The sequence below is a fragment of the Felis catus genome, chromosome D1 (genome assembly GCF_018350175.1).
Source record: "Felis catus isolate Fca126 chromosome D1, F.catus_Fca126_mat1.0, whole genome shotgun sequence".
NCBI lineage: Eukaryota > Metazoa > Chordata > Mammalia > Carnivora > Felidae > Felis > Felis catus.
The window spans coordinates 44536588-44556382 of NC_058377.1; the positions used below are offsets into that span (position 1 = coordinate 44536588).

General features: G+C 36.4%; 1 protein-coding gene across 5 annotated transcripts in view; it reads left to right on the top strand.

The window, feature by feature from the left end:
• Positions 1 to 19795, top strand: part of GRM5 (glutamate metabotropic receptor 5) — a 524773-nt gene that overhangs the window by 430861 nt on the left and 74117 nt on the right. For all 5 annotated transcript variants that reach the window (XM_023239349.2, XM_023239348.2, XM_023239351.2 and 2 more), the window contains exons 6-7: positions 6044 to 6212; positions 11774 to 11900. In XM_023239349.2, the coding sequence (XP_023095117.1) occupies positions 6044 to 6212; positions 11774 to 11900 (296 nt within the window). The remainder of the gene's footprint in view (positions 1 to 6043; positions 6213 to 11773; positions 11901 to 19795) is intronic.

The window sequence follows — 19795 nt, forward strand, 5'->3', positions numbered from 1 at the left end:
ACACCAGTTTGCATTCCCACCAACAGTGCAAGAGGGTTCCCTTTTCTCCACATCTTCGCCAATACCTGTTGTTTCTTGTGTTGATTTTAGCTACTTTGACAGGTATGAAGTGATATGTCTTTGTAATTTTGACTTACACTTCCTTGATAGTAAGTGATGATGAACATCTTTTCATGTGCCTGTTGGCCATCTGCATGTCTTTTTTGGAGAAATGTCTGTTCATGTCTTCTGCCCATTTTTAATTGGATTATTTATTTTGGGGGTGTTGAGTTTTTTTAAGTTCTTTATAGATTTTGGATAGTAACCCTTTGTCAGATATGTCATTGGCAAATATCTTCCCATTCTGAAGGTTGCCTTTTAGTTTTGTTGATGGTTTTCTTCACTGTGCAGAAGCTTTTCATTTTGATTAAGTCCCAGAGTTGTTTCCCTTGCCTCAGGAGACATATCTAGAAAAAAGTTGCTATGGTTGATGTCAAAGAGGTTATTGACTATGTTCTCTTCTACGATTTTTATGGTTTCAGATCTCACATTTAGGTCTTTAGTAAATTTTTAATTTATTTTTGTATTTTCTATAATAAAGTGGTTCTGGTTCATCTTTCCTTCTTTTGCATGTAGCTGTCCAGTTTTCCCAATACCATTTGTTGAACAGACTGTCTTTTTCCCATTGAATATTCTTTCCTTCTTTGTCCAAGATTAATTAAACAGATAATTGTGGGTTTCTTTCTGGGTTTTCTATTCTGTTCTGTTGACCTATGTGTCTATCTTTGTGCTAGTACTATACCATTTTGATCACTATAGCTTTGTAATATAACTTGAAATCCAGAATTGTAACACCTCCAAGTTTGCCTTTCTTTTTCAAGATTGCTTTGGCTATTCACAGTCTTTTGTGGTTCCATACAAATTTTAGAATAGTTTCTTCCAGTTCTGTGAAAAATGCTGTTGGTATTTTGACAGGGATTGCATTAAATGTATACATTGCTTTAGGTAATATGGACATTTTAACAATATTTGTTCTTCCAACCCATGAGCATGGAATGTCTTTGCATTTCTCTGTGTCATATTCAATTTCTTTCATCAGTGATTTACACTTTTCAGAGTAAAGGTCTTTCACTTCTTTGGTTAGGAATAAGCCTAACCAAAGAAGTGATTATTTTGGGTGCAATCATAATGGGTTTGCTTTCTTAATTTCTCTTCCTGCTGCTTCATGATTGGTGTGTAGAAATGCAACACATTTCTGTATATTAACTTTGTATCCTGAGACTTTACTAAATTTGTTTATCAGTTCTAGAAGCTTTCTGGTGGCGTCTTTCAGGTTTTCTATATAAACTATCATGTCATCTGCAAATAGTGAAAGTTTTACTTCTTCCTTACTGAACGGATGAATTTCTGTTATTGTTATTGTCTAATTGCTGTGGCTAGGACTTCTAGTACTATGTTGAATAAAAGTGGTAAGGGGCACCTTGTTGGCTCATTTGGTAGAGCATGCAGCTCTTGATTTTGGGGTCTTGAGTTTGAGCCCTATGTTGGCTGTAGGGATTGTTTAGATAAATATATTTTTAGAAATGATATTTATTTGTTTGTTTGTTTGTTTGTTTGTTTAGAAAGTGCACATGCATGAGAGTGAGGAAAGGGCAGAAAGAGAAAGAATCTCAAGCAGGCTCCATGCCCAGAGCAGAGCCCTACATGGGGCTCAATCTCACAACCCCAAGACCATCATCTAAGCTGATACCAAGAGTCTGATGCTTAACCAACTGAGCCACCCAGGTGCCCCATAATTTTTTTTAAGTGGTGATAGTAGACATCCTTGTCTTGTTCCTGACATTAGGGGAAAAGTTCTCAGTTTTTCCCCATTAAGGATGATGTTAGCTATGGGTTTTTCATATATGGCCTTTATTATATTGAGGTATGTTCCCTCTAAACCTACCTTGTTGAGGATTTTTATCATGAATGGATGTTGTACTTTGTCAAATGCTTTTTCTGCATCTATTGAAATGATCTTATGGTTCCTATCTTTTTTCTTATTGATGTGATATATATCGCATTGATTGATTTGGCAGTATTGAACCACCCTTGCAATCCTGGAATATATCCCACTTGATCATGGTGAATGTTTTTTTTTGGTTTTGTTTGTTTGTTTGTTTTACTGTATTATTGAATTTGGTTTGATAGTGTTTTGTTGAGAATTTTTGCATCTATGATCATCAAAAATATTGGCCTGTAGTTCTCTTTTTTAGTGGTGCCTTTATCTGGTTTTGGTATCAAGGTAGTGCTGGCCTCATAGAATGAATTTGGAAGTTTTCCTTCCTTTTCTATGTTTCGGAATAGTTTGAGAAGAATAGGTTAAATCTTCTTTAAATATTTGGTAGAATTCACTGTGAAGCCATCTCTTCCTGGACTTTGTTGGGAATTTTTGGATTTCTGATTCAATTTCTATGCTGGTTATTGATCTGTTCAAATTTTCTATTTCTTCCTGTTTCAGTTTTCATAGTTTATATGTTTCTAGGAATTTATCCATTTTCTAGGTTGTCCAATTTTTTGGCATTTAGTTTTCATAATATTCTCTTATAATTATTTTTATTTCTATAGTGGTTGTTATTCCTCCTCTCTCCCTTGTGATTTTATTTGTTTGAGTCCTTTCCCTTTTTTTCTTGACAAGTTCGGTTAGAGTTTTATCGATTTCACTGATTTTTTTTTTCAAAGAACCAGGCCAAGGTTTCATTGATGTGTTCTTTTGATTTTTAGTTTCTACATCATTTATTCTGCTCTAATCTCTATTATTCCCTTCCTTCTGCTGGTTTAAGATTTTGTTTGTTGTTCTGTTTTTAGCTCCTTTCAGTGTAAGAATGTTTATTTGAGATTCTTTTTCCTTCTTAAGGTAGGTCTATATTGCTATAAACTTCCCTCTTAAAACTGCTTCTGCTATATCCCAAAGGTTTTAGAATGTTGCATTTTCATTTTCATTTGTTTCCATGTACCTTTTTATTTCCTTCTTTAATTTCCTGGTTGGCCCACTCATTGTTTAATAGCATGTCATTTAACCTCCATGTTTTTGTGAATTTTCCATACTTGTTCCTGTGATTGACTTCTAATTTCATAGTGTTGTGGTCAGAAACTAGGCATGATATGAGTTTGATTTTCTTGAATTTGTTGAGGCTTGTTTTGTGGCCTAATATGTTATCTATTCTTGAGAATATTCTGAGAGGATTTAAAAAGAATGTGTGTTCTGCTTTTTTAGGATGGAATGTTCTGAATATCTCTGGTAAATCCATCTAGTACAGTGTATCATTCAAAGCCATTGTTTCCTTGTTGGTTTTCTGTTTAGATGATCTATTGATGTAAGTGGGGTGTTAAAGTCCCCTACTATTATTGTATTATCATAGATTAGTTGCTTATGTTTGTTATTAACTGTTTTATGTATTTGGGTGCTTTTTGTTGAGTGCATAAATATTTACACTTGTTATATCTTTTTGTTGGATTCTCCCCTTCATTATTATATGTCCCCTTCTTTGTCTCTTTTTACAGTCTTTTTTTTTAAGTATTATTTTGTCCAATATAAGTATTAGCTATCCTGGTTTTCTTTTGACACCTATTTGCATGATAAATGTTTCTTCATCCCTTCACTTTCAATCTGGTGTTTTTAGGTCTAAAAAGAATCTCTTGCAGGCAGCATACAGACAGGTCTTGTTTTTTTATCCATTCTGTCACCCTATGCCTTTCGATTGGAGTGCATAATCAATTTACATTTAATTATTAATAGATATGTATTTATTGTCATTTTATTATTTGTTTTGTGGTTGTTGTTTATCTGCTTTTGTTGATTTTGTTGGGAGATCTCTGTGCCTCCTGGATCTGGATGTTCCCTTCCCCAGGTTAGAAAGTTTTCATCTATTATTTCTTCAAATAAATTTTCTGGCCCCTTTTCTCTCTTTTCTTCTGGGATCCCTATAATATGAGTGTTATTACATTTGATGGAGTCACTGATTTCCCTAAGTATATTCTCGTTTTGCATAAATCTTCATTCTCTCTTTTGTTCAGCTTGATCACTTTCCATTACTCTGTCTTCTAGGTCATTAATTCATTTCTCTGCTTCTCCCAGTCTGCTATTCACTCTATCAATGTGCCTCTCTTTTAGTTTATTGAACCTTTTATCTCTGCTATGCTATTCCTCATCTCTGTGTTAAGGGTCTCATTCATGTCTTCCACTCTTTTTTTGAAGTCCAGTGAATATCTTTATGTTTATTACTTTAAATTCTGTACCAAGCATGTTACTTTTATCTGTTTCACTCAGATCTATGGCCATGACCTTGTCCTGTATCCTCTGTCTTCTCATTTTGTCAAAGTCTGTGTGACTGCTTCTCTGTGTTAGGAAATTCAGCTACTTCTCTTGTTCTTGAGGGTAATAGCCTTATGAAGAAAAGGTCTTGTGGTGCTCTACAATACAGTGGCCCCTGTTCCTCAGGGACTGGCACTTCAGGGAGTATCTCCAGTGTGTGCTGCCAGTGCTCTGCTATTGTGCCCTGGATGCTTTATCCTTTAGGCCAGTCATCTATAGAGGTTATCTTTGTCTGTTGTGGGCAGTGTTTGGTTTCCAGCCTGAATGTGGTGCATTTTGAGTAAGTATGGTCTGGTCTGCTTGTGAAATGAGACCTTTTGCCACCACCTCCAGAACCAAGGCCCCACAAAACTCCTGGGTCAGGAGATGGGGTGTCAGCAGGGGTTTGGGCCAGTCTTCTTGGGGAGGGGGACCACCAAGATGGGATTTAGGCAAGGGTGACTGGGAAGGGCAGTTCCACTGGATTGCAGGGGAATGACTTGGTGTAAGCAAGTTAGGTAGTGAGTGTCAGTGTTGGGCTGCTTACCACAGGTAGCTCTGTGTTTATGCTGAGGGGTGGTATGGGGGAAGGGTGCCTGCCAGTTCCTTTGTTCCTGGAAGAGCCTCTCTGTGAATGTTGCCTCTCTGGGACACACTCCAAAGTGAGCAGATACCTCTCCACTGTGTGCCCCAGGAGCTCTTCAGCTCACTGTTTCCATGCTACATGTCCATGAGTTGTTTGCCTGCCTTCTCTCCAAGAGTAGCCCCCTCTATCCTTCTGGAGCCAAGTCTGCTGACCTTTAGAACCCCAGGCTTTAAGCCCCACTGGTTGCAAAACCTCATGAAATTCAGCCCCTCTCACTTTCCAAGCCAATTGTTATGGGGTTTCATTTTCCCTGTGCACTTCCCTATGTGTTAGCCTATCTGTCGCATCTCCACAACAGCAACTCCTCCCACCACACCACAGCAGCTATGATCCATTTCTATCCCAGACTGCATCTCCACACCTCCTACCTTCTTCAATGTGGCCTCTTCTCTCTCTTATTTGTGGAGTTTTTTCTGCCAGTCTTCAGGTTAATCCCTGGGGTATTTAGGATGATTTGATAGTTAATGTAGTTGTATTTGTGGGATGAGACGAGCCTAAGATCCTCCTACTCTGCCACCATCTTCCCATCTCATAAATTCTTTTCAGATTTATTTTAAATACCACTCCTGATAGTCTCTTTAGACAACGACTTAGCCACTGATAAAGTGTAAAATAATAAAGGTAAAATCAGTCCCTATCCAGATTATCCCCACATTCCCTACAGCTGAAGACAAGATTAAACATTTACCAAATTTGGTACTTGGCTAGTAAAGGAAAATTTTGTCATTTGATTTGAATGGAGATAAAAACCTTTCTATCTTTTTTAGAAGTCTAACAGTAGTACTTGTTTAAACTTCTTGAAGTTATTTCAAAACTGTTTTTCATCCTGCTGAGGTCAAGTCACCTTCTCACATGGGATTATCTTCTATTTCATGTATAAGCTTGATGGAAAAAAAAAAAAAAACAGTCTCTTAAAGGAAAGTGAAGCAGACAGGCTTTTTTGTTATTCTAAGTGTACTGTCATGGAAAATTCCAGTGTCACTAATATGATAGTAGATACATTTTTGGGAAATGAAATCTATTGCTTTTTCATAGATGAATACTTATATTCTTAGCTGAATAATCATTATGTTCTTGTTCCTAAGGTATGAAATAATGAATTTCAAGGAAATGGGAAAAGATTATTTTGATTATATCAATGTTGGAAGCTGGGATAATGGAGAATTAAAAATGGATGATGATGAAGTATGGTCCAAGAAAAACAACATCATCAGATCCGTTTGCAGTGAACCATGTGAGAAAGGCCAGATAAAGGTAAAATAAAGTCCATGTTTTTAAAATTGTTTTGTAAATTCAAAAGTATTCACTGTAATTGGCTATTTCTGTAATTTTTAGATACTTGTCTTACCTTTTACATTATAAGCTTCTAACGTCAAAAAAAATTTTTTTTTACTTTTCTCTCATTAATTCCTTTTGATAGTATGACCTATAGTAGTCTTAGTAATTGGACTGATTGAACCAATTGACAGTTGAGTCATGTTTATCCACACTCTTTGTACTCATGTAAGCCTTTTAAGGACATGCTCCTGGGGATAGATAGTTAACAGTTGGAAAACACATTAATTCCTAATTAACTTAACAAATATTTGTCAAACTATTACAAATGTAATAGTTTATATCAGTGGGGAAAAATAAGTAACACACATTTACTGCCAGAAGAATTGTAGTCTAGCTGAGGAAAAGTACCATAAGGCACAGATAAGCAACATCATATAAAATGTGATGATTTCATTAAGAAAGAAAAAAAAAAAACAGAGCTATATAAGTTCACATAAAAGAATGGGAGAGATTACTTCTGAGTAAAATGTTAAACATTGGACCATGAAGAATGGATATGATTTCAGAGCGAGATGTGGGAAAATGATCACTTACATAGAGGGAACAGTAATAGGAAAGATACAGAAGTGGTCGATTGAAGAATGTTCTGGAATAATAGTGAATAATCTAGAGTTCATTGCTTTAAATGGTTATTATAAAAGAGAAAGTCAAAATGATAAATTGAAGCCGTATTTGTGGAGAGTTTTGAATGGCATACTAAGCAGATTGAATTTAATTTTCATTAACCAGGAGTCAGGATAATTTTGACAAAGATGTTGACATAAACTAAGCTATAGTAGGTAAAGATGCATGAGTAGTTATAAACATGAATAGAGAAAGAAGAGACAAGTAAGGACACTGATAGTGATAACAAGAATCCTGCATTATGGAAGAAACAGTGAGAATGGAGAGGGAACAGGGGAGGTATTTGAGAGAAACATTATATATATATATAGGTATACTTAATCAACCCTGGCTACCAACTGGAGGTCAGATTGGAGAAGAAAAAGAAGTCCAAGACAACTGCAATTTCAAGTCTTAGTAACTAGAAAGTCAAGCATAGAAAAATGGAAATGGTTTTAGAGAAAACGCAATGGGTTAATTTGGCAGCCTATTGGTTTTTAGATATCTATCCAGTGATGGAAAACATTGGTCTACAACAATGAGAAATAAGGCTGACGATACAGAGTGAATTGAATAGAGCTAAAGTTGGAGCTGTTAGAGTAGGTAAGTCACTGAACCGGAAAGTATACAGAGGAAATAAATGTGGACCAAGAACAGACACTGAAGATATACTTTGAAAGCATAAAGGGGGTAAGGGGAGGGTCCCTCCAGTGGTTCAGTCAGTTGAGTGTCCAACTTCAGCTCAGGTCATAATCTGACGGCTCATGATTTCGAGCCCCGCATTGGGCTCTGTGCAGATGGCTTGGAGCCTGGAGCCTGCTTTAGATTCTGTAGTCTCCCTCTCTCTCTGCCCCCTCCTGCTTGTACTCTATCTCTCTCTCTCTCTCTCAAAAATAAACATTAAAAAAAGCCTAAAGGAAGAAGAAAAGGTAGGGAATGAGGGACAACAGGGCCAGGGAGAGATAGAGAACCAGAAAGCAAGCTGTCATGCAAGGTGGTAGCCAGTGGAAAAGAGAGGTCAAGGAAGAGAAAAGCACTGAGGGAAAGACAAGAAAATTAGGGTTAGCCCTTCACCTGGGCCTTCTGGAAACAGAAGCTTGTAGATTAAAACAATAGAATGGTAACTGAGCAAGAAGAAGTATGTGATTAAAAGCAGTTAAGGGGCATGTATGATAGTTAAGGACATTGAAAAGTTACTTTTAGGCTAAGTAAGTTCTGGCCACACTTCCAGAAAATAAAAAGTCAGTGAAAGAGAGAATGAAGATATAATAAAAATAAAAGAAGTTTAGCTATTGAGGTATAATGCCCTAGGGGAAGAAAAATGATATCAAATTATTCATCAAATATTTATTGAAGTACTAGACTACCACACTTCAGGCAGTGTATATACCTGGAGCAGTCAGCCTTGGTCTTTTCAGTCAATCTCATGTTTACTCTGTTTAGAACATTTGAGGTGTTTATTCATTGGTGATTACAAATTAAATGGAAATAATTCAGTGTCAACTGTAAAACCTTCAAGGGGTAGTTCTGAAGATTTGGTAAGCATAAGACCAGAAGGAAGAAAGACAAGGTAAATAAAGATAAATAGACATTCATATTATCTGCTAAATGGCACAATAGCTTATGGAGTATCTAAATATTTCTGTATGTTTTGTTATGGTATACAACACAGGTTAGTAAACCATAACCCATGTGCCAAATCCAGCCTACTGCTTGTTTTTGTAAATAAAGTTTTATTGAAGTACACCATGCTCATCTGTTTATGTTGTCTATGCCTGCTTTTGTGCTACAATAAATGGAATTTATCAGTTGAGTTGAAATAGAGACTGTATGGCCGACAAAGGCAAAAATATTTACTTTGCAGAAAAAGTTTCCTAACCTTTAATATTCAGTGACAGGCTGCATCTTGCCCAGTCATCTTGCAATTAGATTCTGTATGTGAAATTATTTTTAGACTCACTCAGAATATTGATTGTTCATAATTTCCATTTCCTCCTGTAGAAAGATTAGCCTGGATAAATTACCACATGGACATTGTTTTGACCTTTCACAGCAATACAGTTTGAACCTGTAACTTCAAAATGCTGAATGGCTGATTTGTGAGGTTTTTTTATATGTACTTTTCTACCCCATTCTACTGGGAATAACTTACACAATGGAAGAATTTGACTCCCTGTTATCATATTTTTAATACTAGTTATTTTTTAATGTTTAGTCTTTTGTTAATCCCAAATTTTATTTTCCTAATCACGTATTATTTTCACTGTATTAAATATACAAGTGACAATATTTCTTAATATGGCTTAATGTTGTCATTGAGCAATTTTGTTAAAGATGTCAACATCTCATGCCATCTTTCAGATTTGTTAACTTAGCGTCTATGCAAGTACACTTGGTCTAGCAAAGGTTCAAATATGTTACATATTGTTATTCACAAAGAAAGCACAGCTACTTCCAGGATCTTCAAAAAGAATGGGAGTCACGATGTTACAGAATTGTCACTACCTTTTCATGAATGTGAAACAGAACATATATAATATGTGAAAAAAAAAGTAAAATCAATTCTAAACAGAAGAGATACCAAGTTGTCACCACTGATGTAAAAAAAAAAAAAAGACTATAATATTGGAATTATTCTTAGAACAGGAAATGATTTTATTTTGGTAAAAAAAAATTGAAATTTACAAACCAATGCAAACTAAAACACAGGAACTGAGCATATTTCTAGAAGGAAAAAAATGCAGCTGCTTTGTTTGCCATGCCCTCCTAAGAAAGAGAATCCTTCAGTATTTCAGATGTGATTGTTTGCATTACAAAATCTAATAATTGTCCAACAATAGTTTTAAAGTATGGTTGAAATTACCTTAAAATGGCATTTTTTCTCTATATAAATATTCATATGCATATTACTAATAAAACAGTTAACATTGTTAGAGTGTCCTACAGTTTACAAATCACTGTGCTATTAATCATCAGGAAACCCTATAAAGCTAGATATTACTTGTAAAGCACTGGTCTTGGTTTGAAGAAGTCAGTCAATCAGCTGTGGAACTGTTCAAAGCTACACAACTATTTACTGGCTATAAGTAAGACCAGAACCCTGGTGCCTCTTGATTCTCAAGTCCAGGACTCTTGCACTGCATCTTTCAAAATATCATGAACTCTATTGTTTTTATGTTTTTATTTTAATTGCAGTTAGTGAGCATATTAGTTTCAGGTATGCAACATAGTGATTCAACAATTCCATACCTCTCCAGGTGCACATCACCCACAAGTGCTCTCCTTAATCCCTATCACCTATTTAACCCATCTTCCCACCCCCTGAACTCTATATAGACCAATAAGGCACAACATTTATGAACATGAGTCTTGAAGTCCAACAGGCATTGTTTGATCCTTCATTTGCCCATATGTGTTATCTAAGCTCACCACACTTCAGTTTTCTCCCCTTAAAAAAAAAGAATAAAATAAAACCAACCATCTTATTACAGAGCTACTCTAATGTTTTAGTGAGATAACAGTATATGGCGTGCAGAAAATAGCCATTAGTCAGTATTATGAAGACTACTTTGGGTAGATTAAGCAGGTCTAATTAGCAACGCTGTCTTACTTATCTGTTTATTTTAAGGAAGGGACCATTCAGACCCTTCTGTCATTCTCTACTTGTGTGGTGGCAGTGTCAAGAGTCGGCAAAAAGGATAGGAAATATATAAGAGGTGCCAGCTTACAATTGTATATGGCTACAGATATCTAGACACTGTTACTACTGAAGGTCATTAACAGAGTCAGCATGGAGGACAAGGAATATGCAGTGTAATCATTGCTGTGTCTGGTTATTGCTGGTTATTAATCACAGTTTTAATTATTTATAAGAATGTTTAATGAATGCTGTCTCTATTCCACAGAGGCTATTCATGCACCAGTGGTGGAAAAAAAATAAAAGACATCCATTTCTAAAGAATAACATCTGGGACTCCTTCAACTGTTAAATTATTTCAATTATTTTCCATTGCCTTAAAAAAATCAAACAGATGAAGAGGTATATAATAGTCTCAATGACCTTATCCACCATCATCCCAAGCAAATCAAAGCTACTAGAATAGGAAGGAATGGGCTGTGAATTATTGAACCAGATTTTCATTAGAAATAGAGACCAAGAGATGAACTCCAGAAAAAAAATTCATGTTGAGTCTCTTAATTCAATAGGAATTCCTAAGGATTTTTTTATCATATAAGTAGACTTTTGAACTTTAGCAGGTATACAATGTTTCTTGCTAACAATTATTCAACTGACGGAAGGAGCCAAGATAAATTTAGAGAGCAAAAGTTTTTAATTTGAGGGAAAACAGAAGACTCTGGGGAAAATTCAGTTATATACATACAAGTGTAAATGAGTGTGTATTTATATATAAGTACAAACACAGACGTTTCATTAAATATAGATATCTAAAGCTAAGTACCCAAAGACTTGTATTTATTTTTTTCAATATATGAAGTTTATTGTCAAATTGGTTTCCATACAACACCCAGTGCTCATCCCAAAAGGTGCCCTCCTCAATACCCATCACCCACCCTCCCCTCCCTCCCACCCCCCATCAACCCTCAGTTTGTTCTCAGTTCAAAGACTTGTATTTAATTTAATTCTAAACCCTGTCACCAACCAATTTTATGATGTGGGACTAATTGCTTAAACTCAGCTTCAGTTTCTGTGATTATAAAATGAGAATATTAATAAACACACTACCTATTTGATAACATTTGACATAATTTATGTTAAAGCCATTTCTGCTTTGCAAAGCAGCATATTTGAATAACAGATTGCTGGATTTTCATCTATACAAAAAAATAATCAAAACTTTAAATATTTACCTTAGGTGATCCGGAAGGGAGAAGTCAGCTGTTGTTGGACCTGTACACCCTGTAAAGAGAATGAATATGTCTTTGATGAATACACCTGCAAGGCGTGCCAGCTGGGGTCGTGGCCCACTGATGACCTTACAGGTATACGTATCACAATGTCAGCATGGATACATGCTTCAAAAATTAACTGAAAAAGGATATACACATGGAGGAGGTCACATCTCAAGTATTTCTCATCTTGGTGGTATTGTTCACATGACAAAGAATTCCCTTAGGGACAGAAGCCTTCCCAATGCATGGGCTAATCTCAAAAATCTTTGTATCTCAGGGAGCGATTGGTCAATATTCCTGCTCACACCCCCAAAGTAGATCAGAATTCCTAGGTTTTCTACTGGACATTTTCAGCCCATCCTCAGAAGAGTCTCAGAAGGTCCTAGGCAGGGTCCCAGTTAACCATCTATTTGAGGTGGAGAGGGAGAGCTGTTAGCCAATAAAAGACTATGACATATCCAAGAGAAAAGCAACACAGAGTTGGGTGGAAGTTGGTCTCAAACTTTGCTACTCTTAGTAATTTTCCTTCTAAACCAGGAAGCTCCAACAAATGAGTTTTAAAATAATGTTGGCACAGGGTAAAACTTATCTCTACTTGTTTTTTTGTTTTTGTTATTGTTGCTTGTTTGCTTTCTTTGTTTGACTTTTGTGTTGTTTGGGTTTGGGTTTTTTTTTCCTCCAAAAATGTCAAGGAATATGTCATTGTGTTCTCAAGATTATAGTTCATGGCTATTCCTAATTTTTCCAATGTAAAAACAGAATATAATACCTTTCATCCTTCCTTCCAATTATGCAATAAAAATTTATTACATGCCTGTTTGCCCACCATTGAAATAAAGATATAGAAATAATGATGCAAACTCTATCTTAAAGAAGTTAATATGGGAAGCAAAAGGTAAAAATATGATTACAATATTATTAAAGGGCACAGATTTGTGGACATGGAATATGAGGAAAGGACCTATAGGAGTAGGTCTTCAAGGAAAATAAGAGACAAACAGTCTAGGCAGAGGGCCCACTATGTGGGATGTCAGATCATCTAGTGATTCGACAATTAATACAGATTTAGTATCAAACTCCTAGAGGCTAGAAGATTATAAAATCATCACTGTTAGACTCCATCCCTCACAGGATGAGAGATTAGCCATGATAGTTATATTAGCAATTCCAAAAGCCTGGTTCTAAAAATCCTGTGATCCTGGGCCTTTTGAGACCAGCTTACATTAAGGCTTTGTTTCAGTGATTGTCAGTGATTGGTATTTATACAGAAGACTTCTCTTTTCTTAAAAAGTAAAAAAAAAAATCTGATTTAATATAACATCCAAGTGCCTTCTGATAGCACTTGAGTCCTGTTTTCACCATTAGACATTGAACTTTCTGATAACTCATACATCCTGGTATCCGTAGAGCCAATTCAGTGCTAAACATAAAGCCTGCAATAAACGTAGTTGAATGAATGAGCTACAGCACACACACACACACACACAAATTGTGTTTAATATAAAGTAAAAGAGCTAGAATAAAAATGAAAATATTAGGGAAGATACAATTTAAATTTGTAGTTATAAAAGTTCTCTTTGAAGAAATGGACATTAGTTGAGGCCTGAGTAACAAATAGAAATAGCTAGCCAAGAATGGTGAAAAGGGCATTTCTGTCTAAGGGAAAAGCACACCTAAGGTCTGCCTATGTGGAAACAAATGGGAAAATCAGAAAGGTAGCAGGAACTAGATCATGTATAACCTCATAGCACATGTTCAGGATTTGAATGTTTGATATAAAGTATAATGAGAAACCATTGCATAGAGTATAGCAGAAGAAGAAAGCCCAATATGATTGAATGTATATTTTCAAAAATATAATTCTAGTAGCTGTGCAGGAGAATGATTTGGAGGGGGATGGAAAGCAGGAGAAGGGACGCAGGTTGGGTGGTTACAGCATGTTGCCATTGCAGGCAAGAGTTCTTGGTGTCTCGGACTAAACGAGATACTAAGTAAGGGAGCCAAATTTTCTGCTTTGAAAACTGAAGAAATAAATGCATTCTTTGATAAAGACCAGTAGTTTGGTTTAAGACAAGATCAGTTTGACATAAAATTTGAGATTTTCAAGTATGACTTAATTAATGTAACAAATGAAGTCTGAATTAATTTAACAAACTCCTTAGTTTGAGCCAGAAAATGTAGTGAGAACTAAAATTCAAAATGCAATCTAAGTTTTCAGTAAACTTATAATCTAGTGGAAGAAAAATATGTAAATAGTAACAACACAGTATACTAACTGCTGCAGGTAGATAAGGAATGAACAAAGTATTATGGAAGAATGAAGGAGGGCATACTTAAGATGGGAGAATTCCAGAAAGCTTAATCATGAGGCATAATTTTCAGCTCACTTTTTAAAAAGTGAAGAAGATCATATTAGAGTGTGCCAGATCAAGGCTTTTAATGGCACCACCATTCTCCTAGATGGTGAGCAAAACCAAGTGGCCATCCTAGACTCTTCTCTATGCCAGGCCACGCATATCCAGTCACTGGTCAAGCCCAGCTATTTGAGTTGCTAAATATTCTTATTCCCTCCTTTCTTCTCCATTTGTACAACTCTTCCCTTGATTAGGTTCTCAGATTTCACACTTGACCCTTGCAGTAATTTCCCAGTTGATTTCACTACTCCCAAATGTATGCCACATGCCTCTAAGTCTGCTTTTCATCTTGCTGCTGGATAATGTATCCAAAGTACAGATTTGTCCCATTTACTTCATTGCTCAACACTTACCAGTGTTTTCATATCTCTACAGGATATATTCCAAGTTTTTCAACATGGCATTCAGAATTCCCTCTCTTCCCCACCCTCTTATAATCTTTCTGGTTTCAATCAGTACCACTTTACAAATCTTTATGATTTTGCCTTCTAGTATCAAGGGCTGTTTAAATACTTGTCTACATACAATGCCATTTTATTCTTCCATGCCCATACATGTGTTATCTTCTCTGCCTGGAAGGTACTTCTCCTCCTCCTTTCCTTGAGTAACTCCTACTCACCCTTCCTTATTCTGTTCAGATGTCACCTCTATGAAATCTTTCTTGATGTACTTAGACTGATAAGCCCCCTATTCTGTATTTCTAAAACAAATTCTGCTTCCCTCTTTACATCAGTTTTCAAATTGGATTTTAATGGTCTTTCTCGTTATCTGCCTCTTCTACTGAATCATTAGTTTCTCAAGGACATAACTGTATCTCAATCGTATTACCATTCCCAGCATGTAACAGAATGCCTGGCACAGAGCAGGCACTCAGTCAATGTATGTCAACCTGCAGGAAAATTATGGGGAGTGTAACAAATGAAAATGAAAGCAGGTATTAGGGTCATCCTGTGAAAATAGCTATTAACTAAGGAGTTTGGACTTTTTCCTGTAAACAGTGGAGGGACAGGGTCTCCTGGGTGGCTCAGTCGGTTTAGTGTCCGACTTCAGCTCAGGTCATGATCTTGCGGTTTGTGAGTTCCAGCCCTGCATCAGGCTCTGTGCTGACAGCTCAGAGCTTGGAGCCTGCTTTGGATTCTGTGTCTCCCTCTCTCTCTGCCCCTCCCCCGCTCATTCTCTCTCTCTCTCTCTCTCTCTCTCTCTCTCTCTCTCTCTGTTTCAAAAGTTAAATACAGATTTAAAAAAATTTAAAAAAAATCAGTGGAGGGACAGTGGAGGTTTTCAAGCAGAAGAATGAAATGTTTTTCCTCTGCCTATATGCATACATGTGAGTTTGTGTGTATGTGAGGGTAGAGGAGAAGAAGGTAGGGGGAATAAATGCCAAACTTAGAAAGGTCTCCACATTTATATTATGTGAAGTTTAACCTTTAATTGAGATCTACAGAATTTTCCCAAGGAGCCTATAGCTGTTTGCAACCCTATCTCACTGACCCTGATTCAAAGTAACAGATCACTTGGGGCTGCTCTCTAGCCAGAAGACTGCACTGATGACTTCAGCTCTTCCAAAGCTGCCATAGAGAAGCTTGGGGCTAGCTTCAAGGGAGTATTTTAAGTCTTTCTTCTACCCACTTAGTTACCCTACTTCAGCCTATGACAGCTCAGGTCACCTTTGGGTCAGTACCCTCATGGTGATAATGGATAGCAACTAACACATACATTATGCTTTCTATATGTGTGAAAGGAGAACTGTTTGAAACATTTTACAAATGTTAATTTAGTTAATCCCAACACAATCCTGTAAAACTGTTAGTGTGGTTAAGAGATTTGAGCCTACTAACAACTGAATGATTATTTAGAAAAAAAACAAACAAGCAAACAAACTAGATGTGGCAAACAACTGACATTAATGTCTATATATTCAGGCATATATTTGTATATATGTATATATTAATGGAAAGATGTCTGAAATGAAGGTTACTCACTGTTAGGAAAACATGTATGTGAGCGCTGGGACTATGGGTTACTTCTTCATACACACACATACACACATATATGTGTATGCATATAATATTGAATTATGTTATGAGCACACATTTCCATCAATAAAGCCATTAAAATAAATTTTAAGCTATCTATATTCTTAATAGCTATCATAAATTATCAGGAACCAGGAACTAGGAATTAGGAAGACAGAAAAAGAGAATTTGGCATGAAAACCAGGAAGACTAAAATAAAATTTAGATTTAAAACTGGAGGATGGGGCGCCTGGGTGGCCCAGTCGGTTAAGCGTCCGACTTCAGCCAGGTCACGATCTCGCGGTCCGTGAGTTCAAGCCCCGCATCGGGCTCTGGGCTGATGGCTCAGAGCCTGGAGCCTGTTTCCGATTCTGTGTCTCCCTCTCTCTCTGCCCCTCCCCTGTTCATGCTCTGTCTCTCTCTGTCCCAAAAATAAATAAACGTTGAAAAAAAAATTTAAAACTGGAGGATGAGGGCACAACATAGACAGTGTCCCTAATCCATTGAGAACAAAGTAGTTATTCTCTGTCTAGCACTCTTATCTATGTTAGCAGTGAAAAGGATAAATGGGATCCCTGCCCTCAAAGAGATTATCATCCTAAATATTGACAGAGAATAATAAGATGTTGAGTGTTAACAACAGGAGGACCAGAATGCCATAAGATCCTGAATCAGTGGAAGCAACTTAGATGAGATGAAAATTTGCCCCAGTGGACAGAGTACATGCAAGAATTAAAGTAAAGGTGGACATTGGCCAAACTGAAATGAGGAGAAGAGTGTTTGGGACATAGAGTACAGGAACTGAGGACAACCCAGAGTATGGGGTGGAGGGAATAAGACAGACAAGCGAGGCCAAGATCAACCCTTGGAGGGCTTTGCAAGTCATGGGAAATATTTTGAAGTTTATTCTAATGGAATTTAAAAACCATTATTTAATCATTTAGTCCTTTGTTCAACAGATATATACCTAGCACTTCCTCTGTCCCAGGCAATGTTCTAAGGGCTGAAAATATTCCCATGACCAAAACAAAATTCCCTGCCCTTATGATGTTTACATTCTAGTGGAAAGAATAGTTTCAAACAAGGCAATTATCACCTCCAGGAATATCCAAAAACTGAATAAGAAAGGAAATGCAAACAGGGTGGGCTGTTTTATGAATATTATACAAATAGCAATGTAGAGAGTGAATATGCTTAAAAGCATGAACAGGAAGGGTAGTGATTTCAGAGTAGTGGTTTAATCTGCAGAGATAGAAAGGAGGGAGTTTGGTGGGAGTTAGGAAAGAGGTTTCAATTTTATCTGTAAGCTGTGTGTGTTTGATTTGAAACAATCATGACGAAATATCACTGTTTGCCAAATCTAGATTTTTTTTTATGTTTGCTCTGTAATTCCCTGCATGTTTACAATCTTTATAACTTAAGACACTTCATACTAGTTGAGCTATTTAAATACTGAGTACTGAAAGATACAATTTAAAAATAAAGATTAGAACTGGGATTTTAAAAGGCGGTAAGAGAAAACCACAGCAATGAAATTTTGCAGATCACAATGTGAATCTATTTGCCTTTTGGACTATGATGATGTAGTGGGAATAAAGAGCAACAAAGAGATCTGATTAGGAATTAAAATCAAAAAGAGAAGGTAATTGTTTCCCTGAGAGAGGACAGTAACTAAAGTATAATCTGGCTGGAGCAAGTAAGGGGGGCTGAGGGGAATAGTGGAAGGCAACAATTTGGGTTCAGTGTTCAGAGAATTCCCTAACAGCCTCTGCCAAGACAATTTCTTCATTGCACACCATTCCCCACCAGATATATGCAAAAACTGTCCTAGAAAGAATCTTTAATTTGTTTTCTCTCAAAGAATTTGGGTTAGGTTAAAAGTAGCAGATCTTTGGCTCCTTAGTCTAAAGCCCAAGCCACAGAAACCCTTTCAGGTGGGTTTGCCAACTCTGGCAACCTTCCAACAAACCCAACTGAAAGGAAAAAGCAAAAACAACATGACTTTCAAAAAGTAACTCAGTGAGAAGCTTTATGACAGGAAGTTAGAATGAATTCCTGCTTTTCACTTATAAAGAAATGTATTTTATTCATTTTAAAGGCAAAGCTGTAAAATAGAAGGAAGGCAGTGCCTATCAGCATTTTAATGTCAATAGGAACATTCTCTGGGAAGTTTCTTTGGTTCCCTCAGTTACCTAATTGCTTTGGAGGTTGAAACCTTTGTATATTCATTAAGAGAGAAAAAGAGAACAGAGTCAAACAAAAGGGAGTTGGTGAGAACCTGGGAGGGATTAGAGGATGAGCTCCAAGGGGACAAAACACTGACAAGTTTTATAACTCCAGCATTTCAGATACTTTCTTCTTACAAATAATTACTTCATTTGTGTTCCTCAGTTTGTCCCACTTTTCTTGGGAGGTTTTTTTTTTGCCTTTTTTAAAAATCTATTTTTGAGAGAGAGAGAGAGAGAGACAGAGGGGAAGGGACAGAGAGAGAGAGAGACAGAGAATCCCAAGCAGGTTCTGTGCTGTCAGCACAGAGCCTGATGTGGGGCTCAATCCCATGAACCACGAGACCATGACCTGAGCTGAAATCAAGAGTCTAATGTTTAATTGACTTAGCTACCCAGGCACCCCTTTTCTTTGCCTTTTGATAAATAAGTACATTTAAAAAATCATAGGCAGGATTGATTTTCATTACCAAAAATTATAACTACCTTAGGCATTATCCTTTTGAATCCTATGAGGTAGATATTATTATTTTATAATTGAATTAATTAAGACCCAGGAAGATTCTGTAAACTGCTCAAACTAGTGACTAATTGACCAAACTAGTGGAAAATCAAGCCTAAGTACTGTGATTGTACCATATTATGCCCTACCACCTTCCCTTCTCCACAATCACGTTTTGGAGTCCTGTTTTTGATTTTTTTTTGTTTTTTGTTTTTTTCCAGAAAACCATAGAAAAGAAAAAGAATTCAGCTTTCAAGCTGGTCATATGTTAATTATCTCCAAGTCACTCTGATATTTTCATTTAAAATGTGCTGCCTATTTATTACAATTCAATCTAGATGAGGAAAGGGGTAAAAAATTATTGCCATGTATTGAATACCATTTGCTTCTGATTCTTTAGGGTAGATTTGTTATGAGTTTAGATGAGAAATATGTTTATTTTTATCACTACAATTGTAATAAATAGTTTCTGTTAATATTAAAAATGGAACAGGTTTTCCTAATGGTGAACCTAATTTCTTGGCTTCTGGGTTAGAGAAAAATTTGAATAGGAATATATGTTATACAAGCTGATTATTCTATCATTCATTCAGCAAAAGTTCTTTTATCAAGTTTTTATACTGTTGTCATCTTGTGCTAAGTTCTACTGGTAGAGATGTAAATGGAAGGTGTCTGACTTTCCGTTTATATAGAATCACATGTCCATAACAGAAGAGGGCTGACTTAAATAATTGCATTAAGAGTATAACATATGATACATGCTATAAATGAACCATATGGCAGGTTCACTGGCGGCACAGAGGATAGTACTCATGAGCAAATAGTTCTA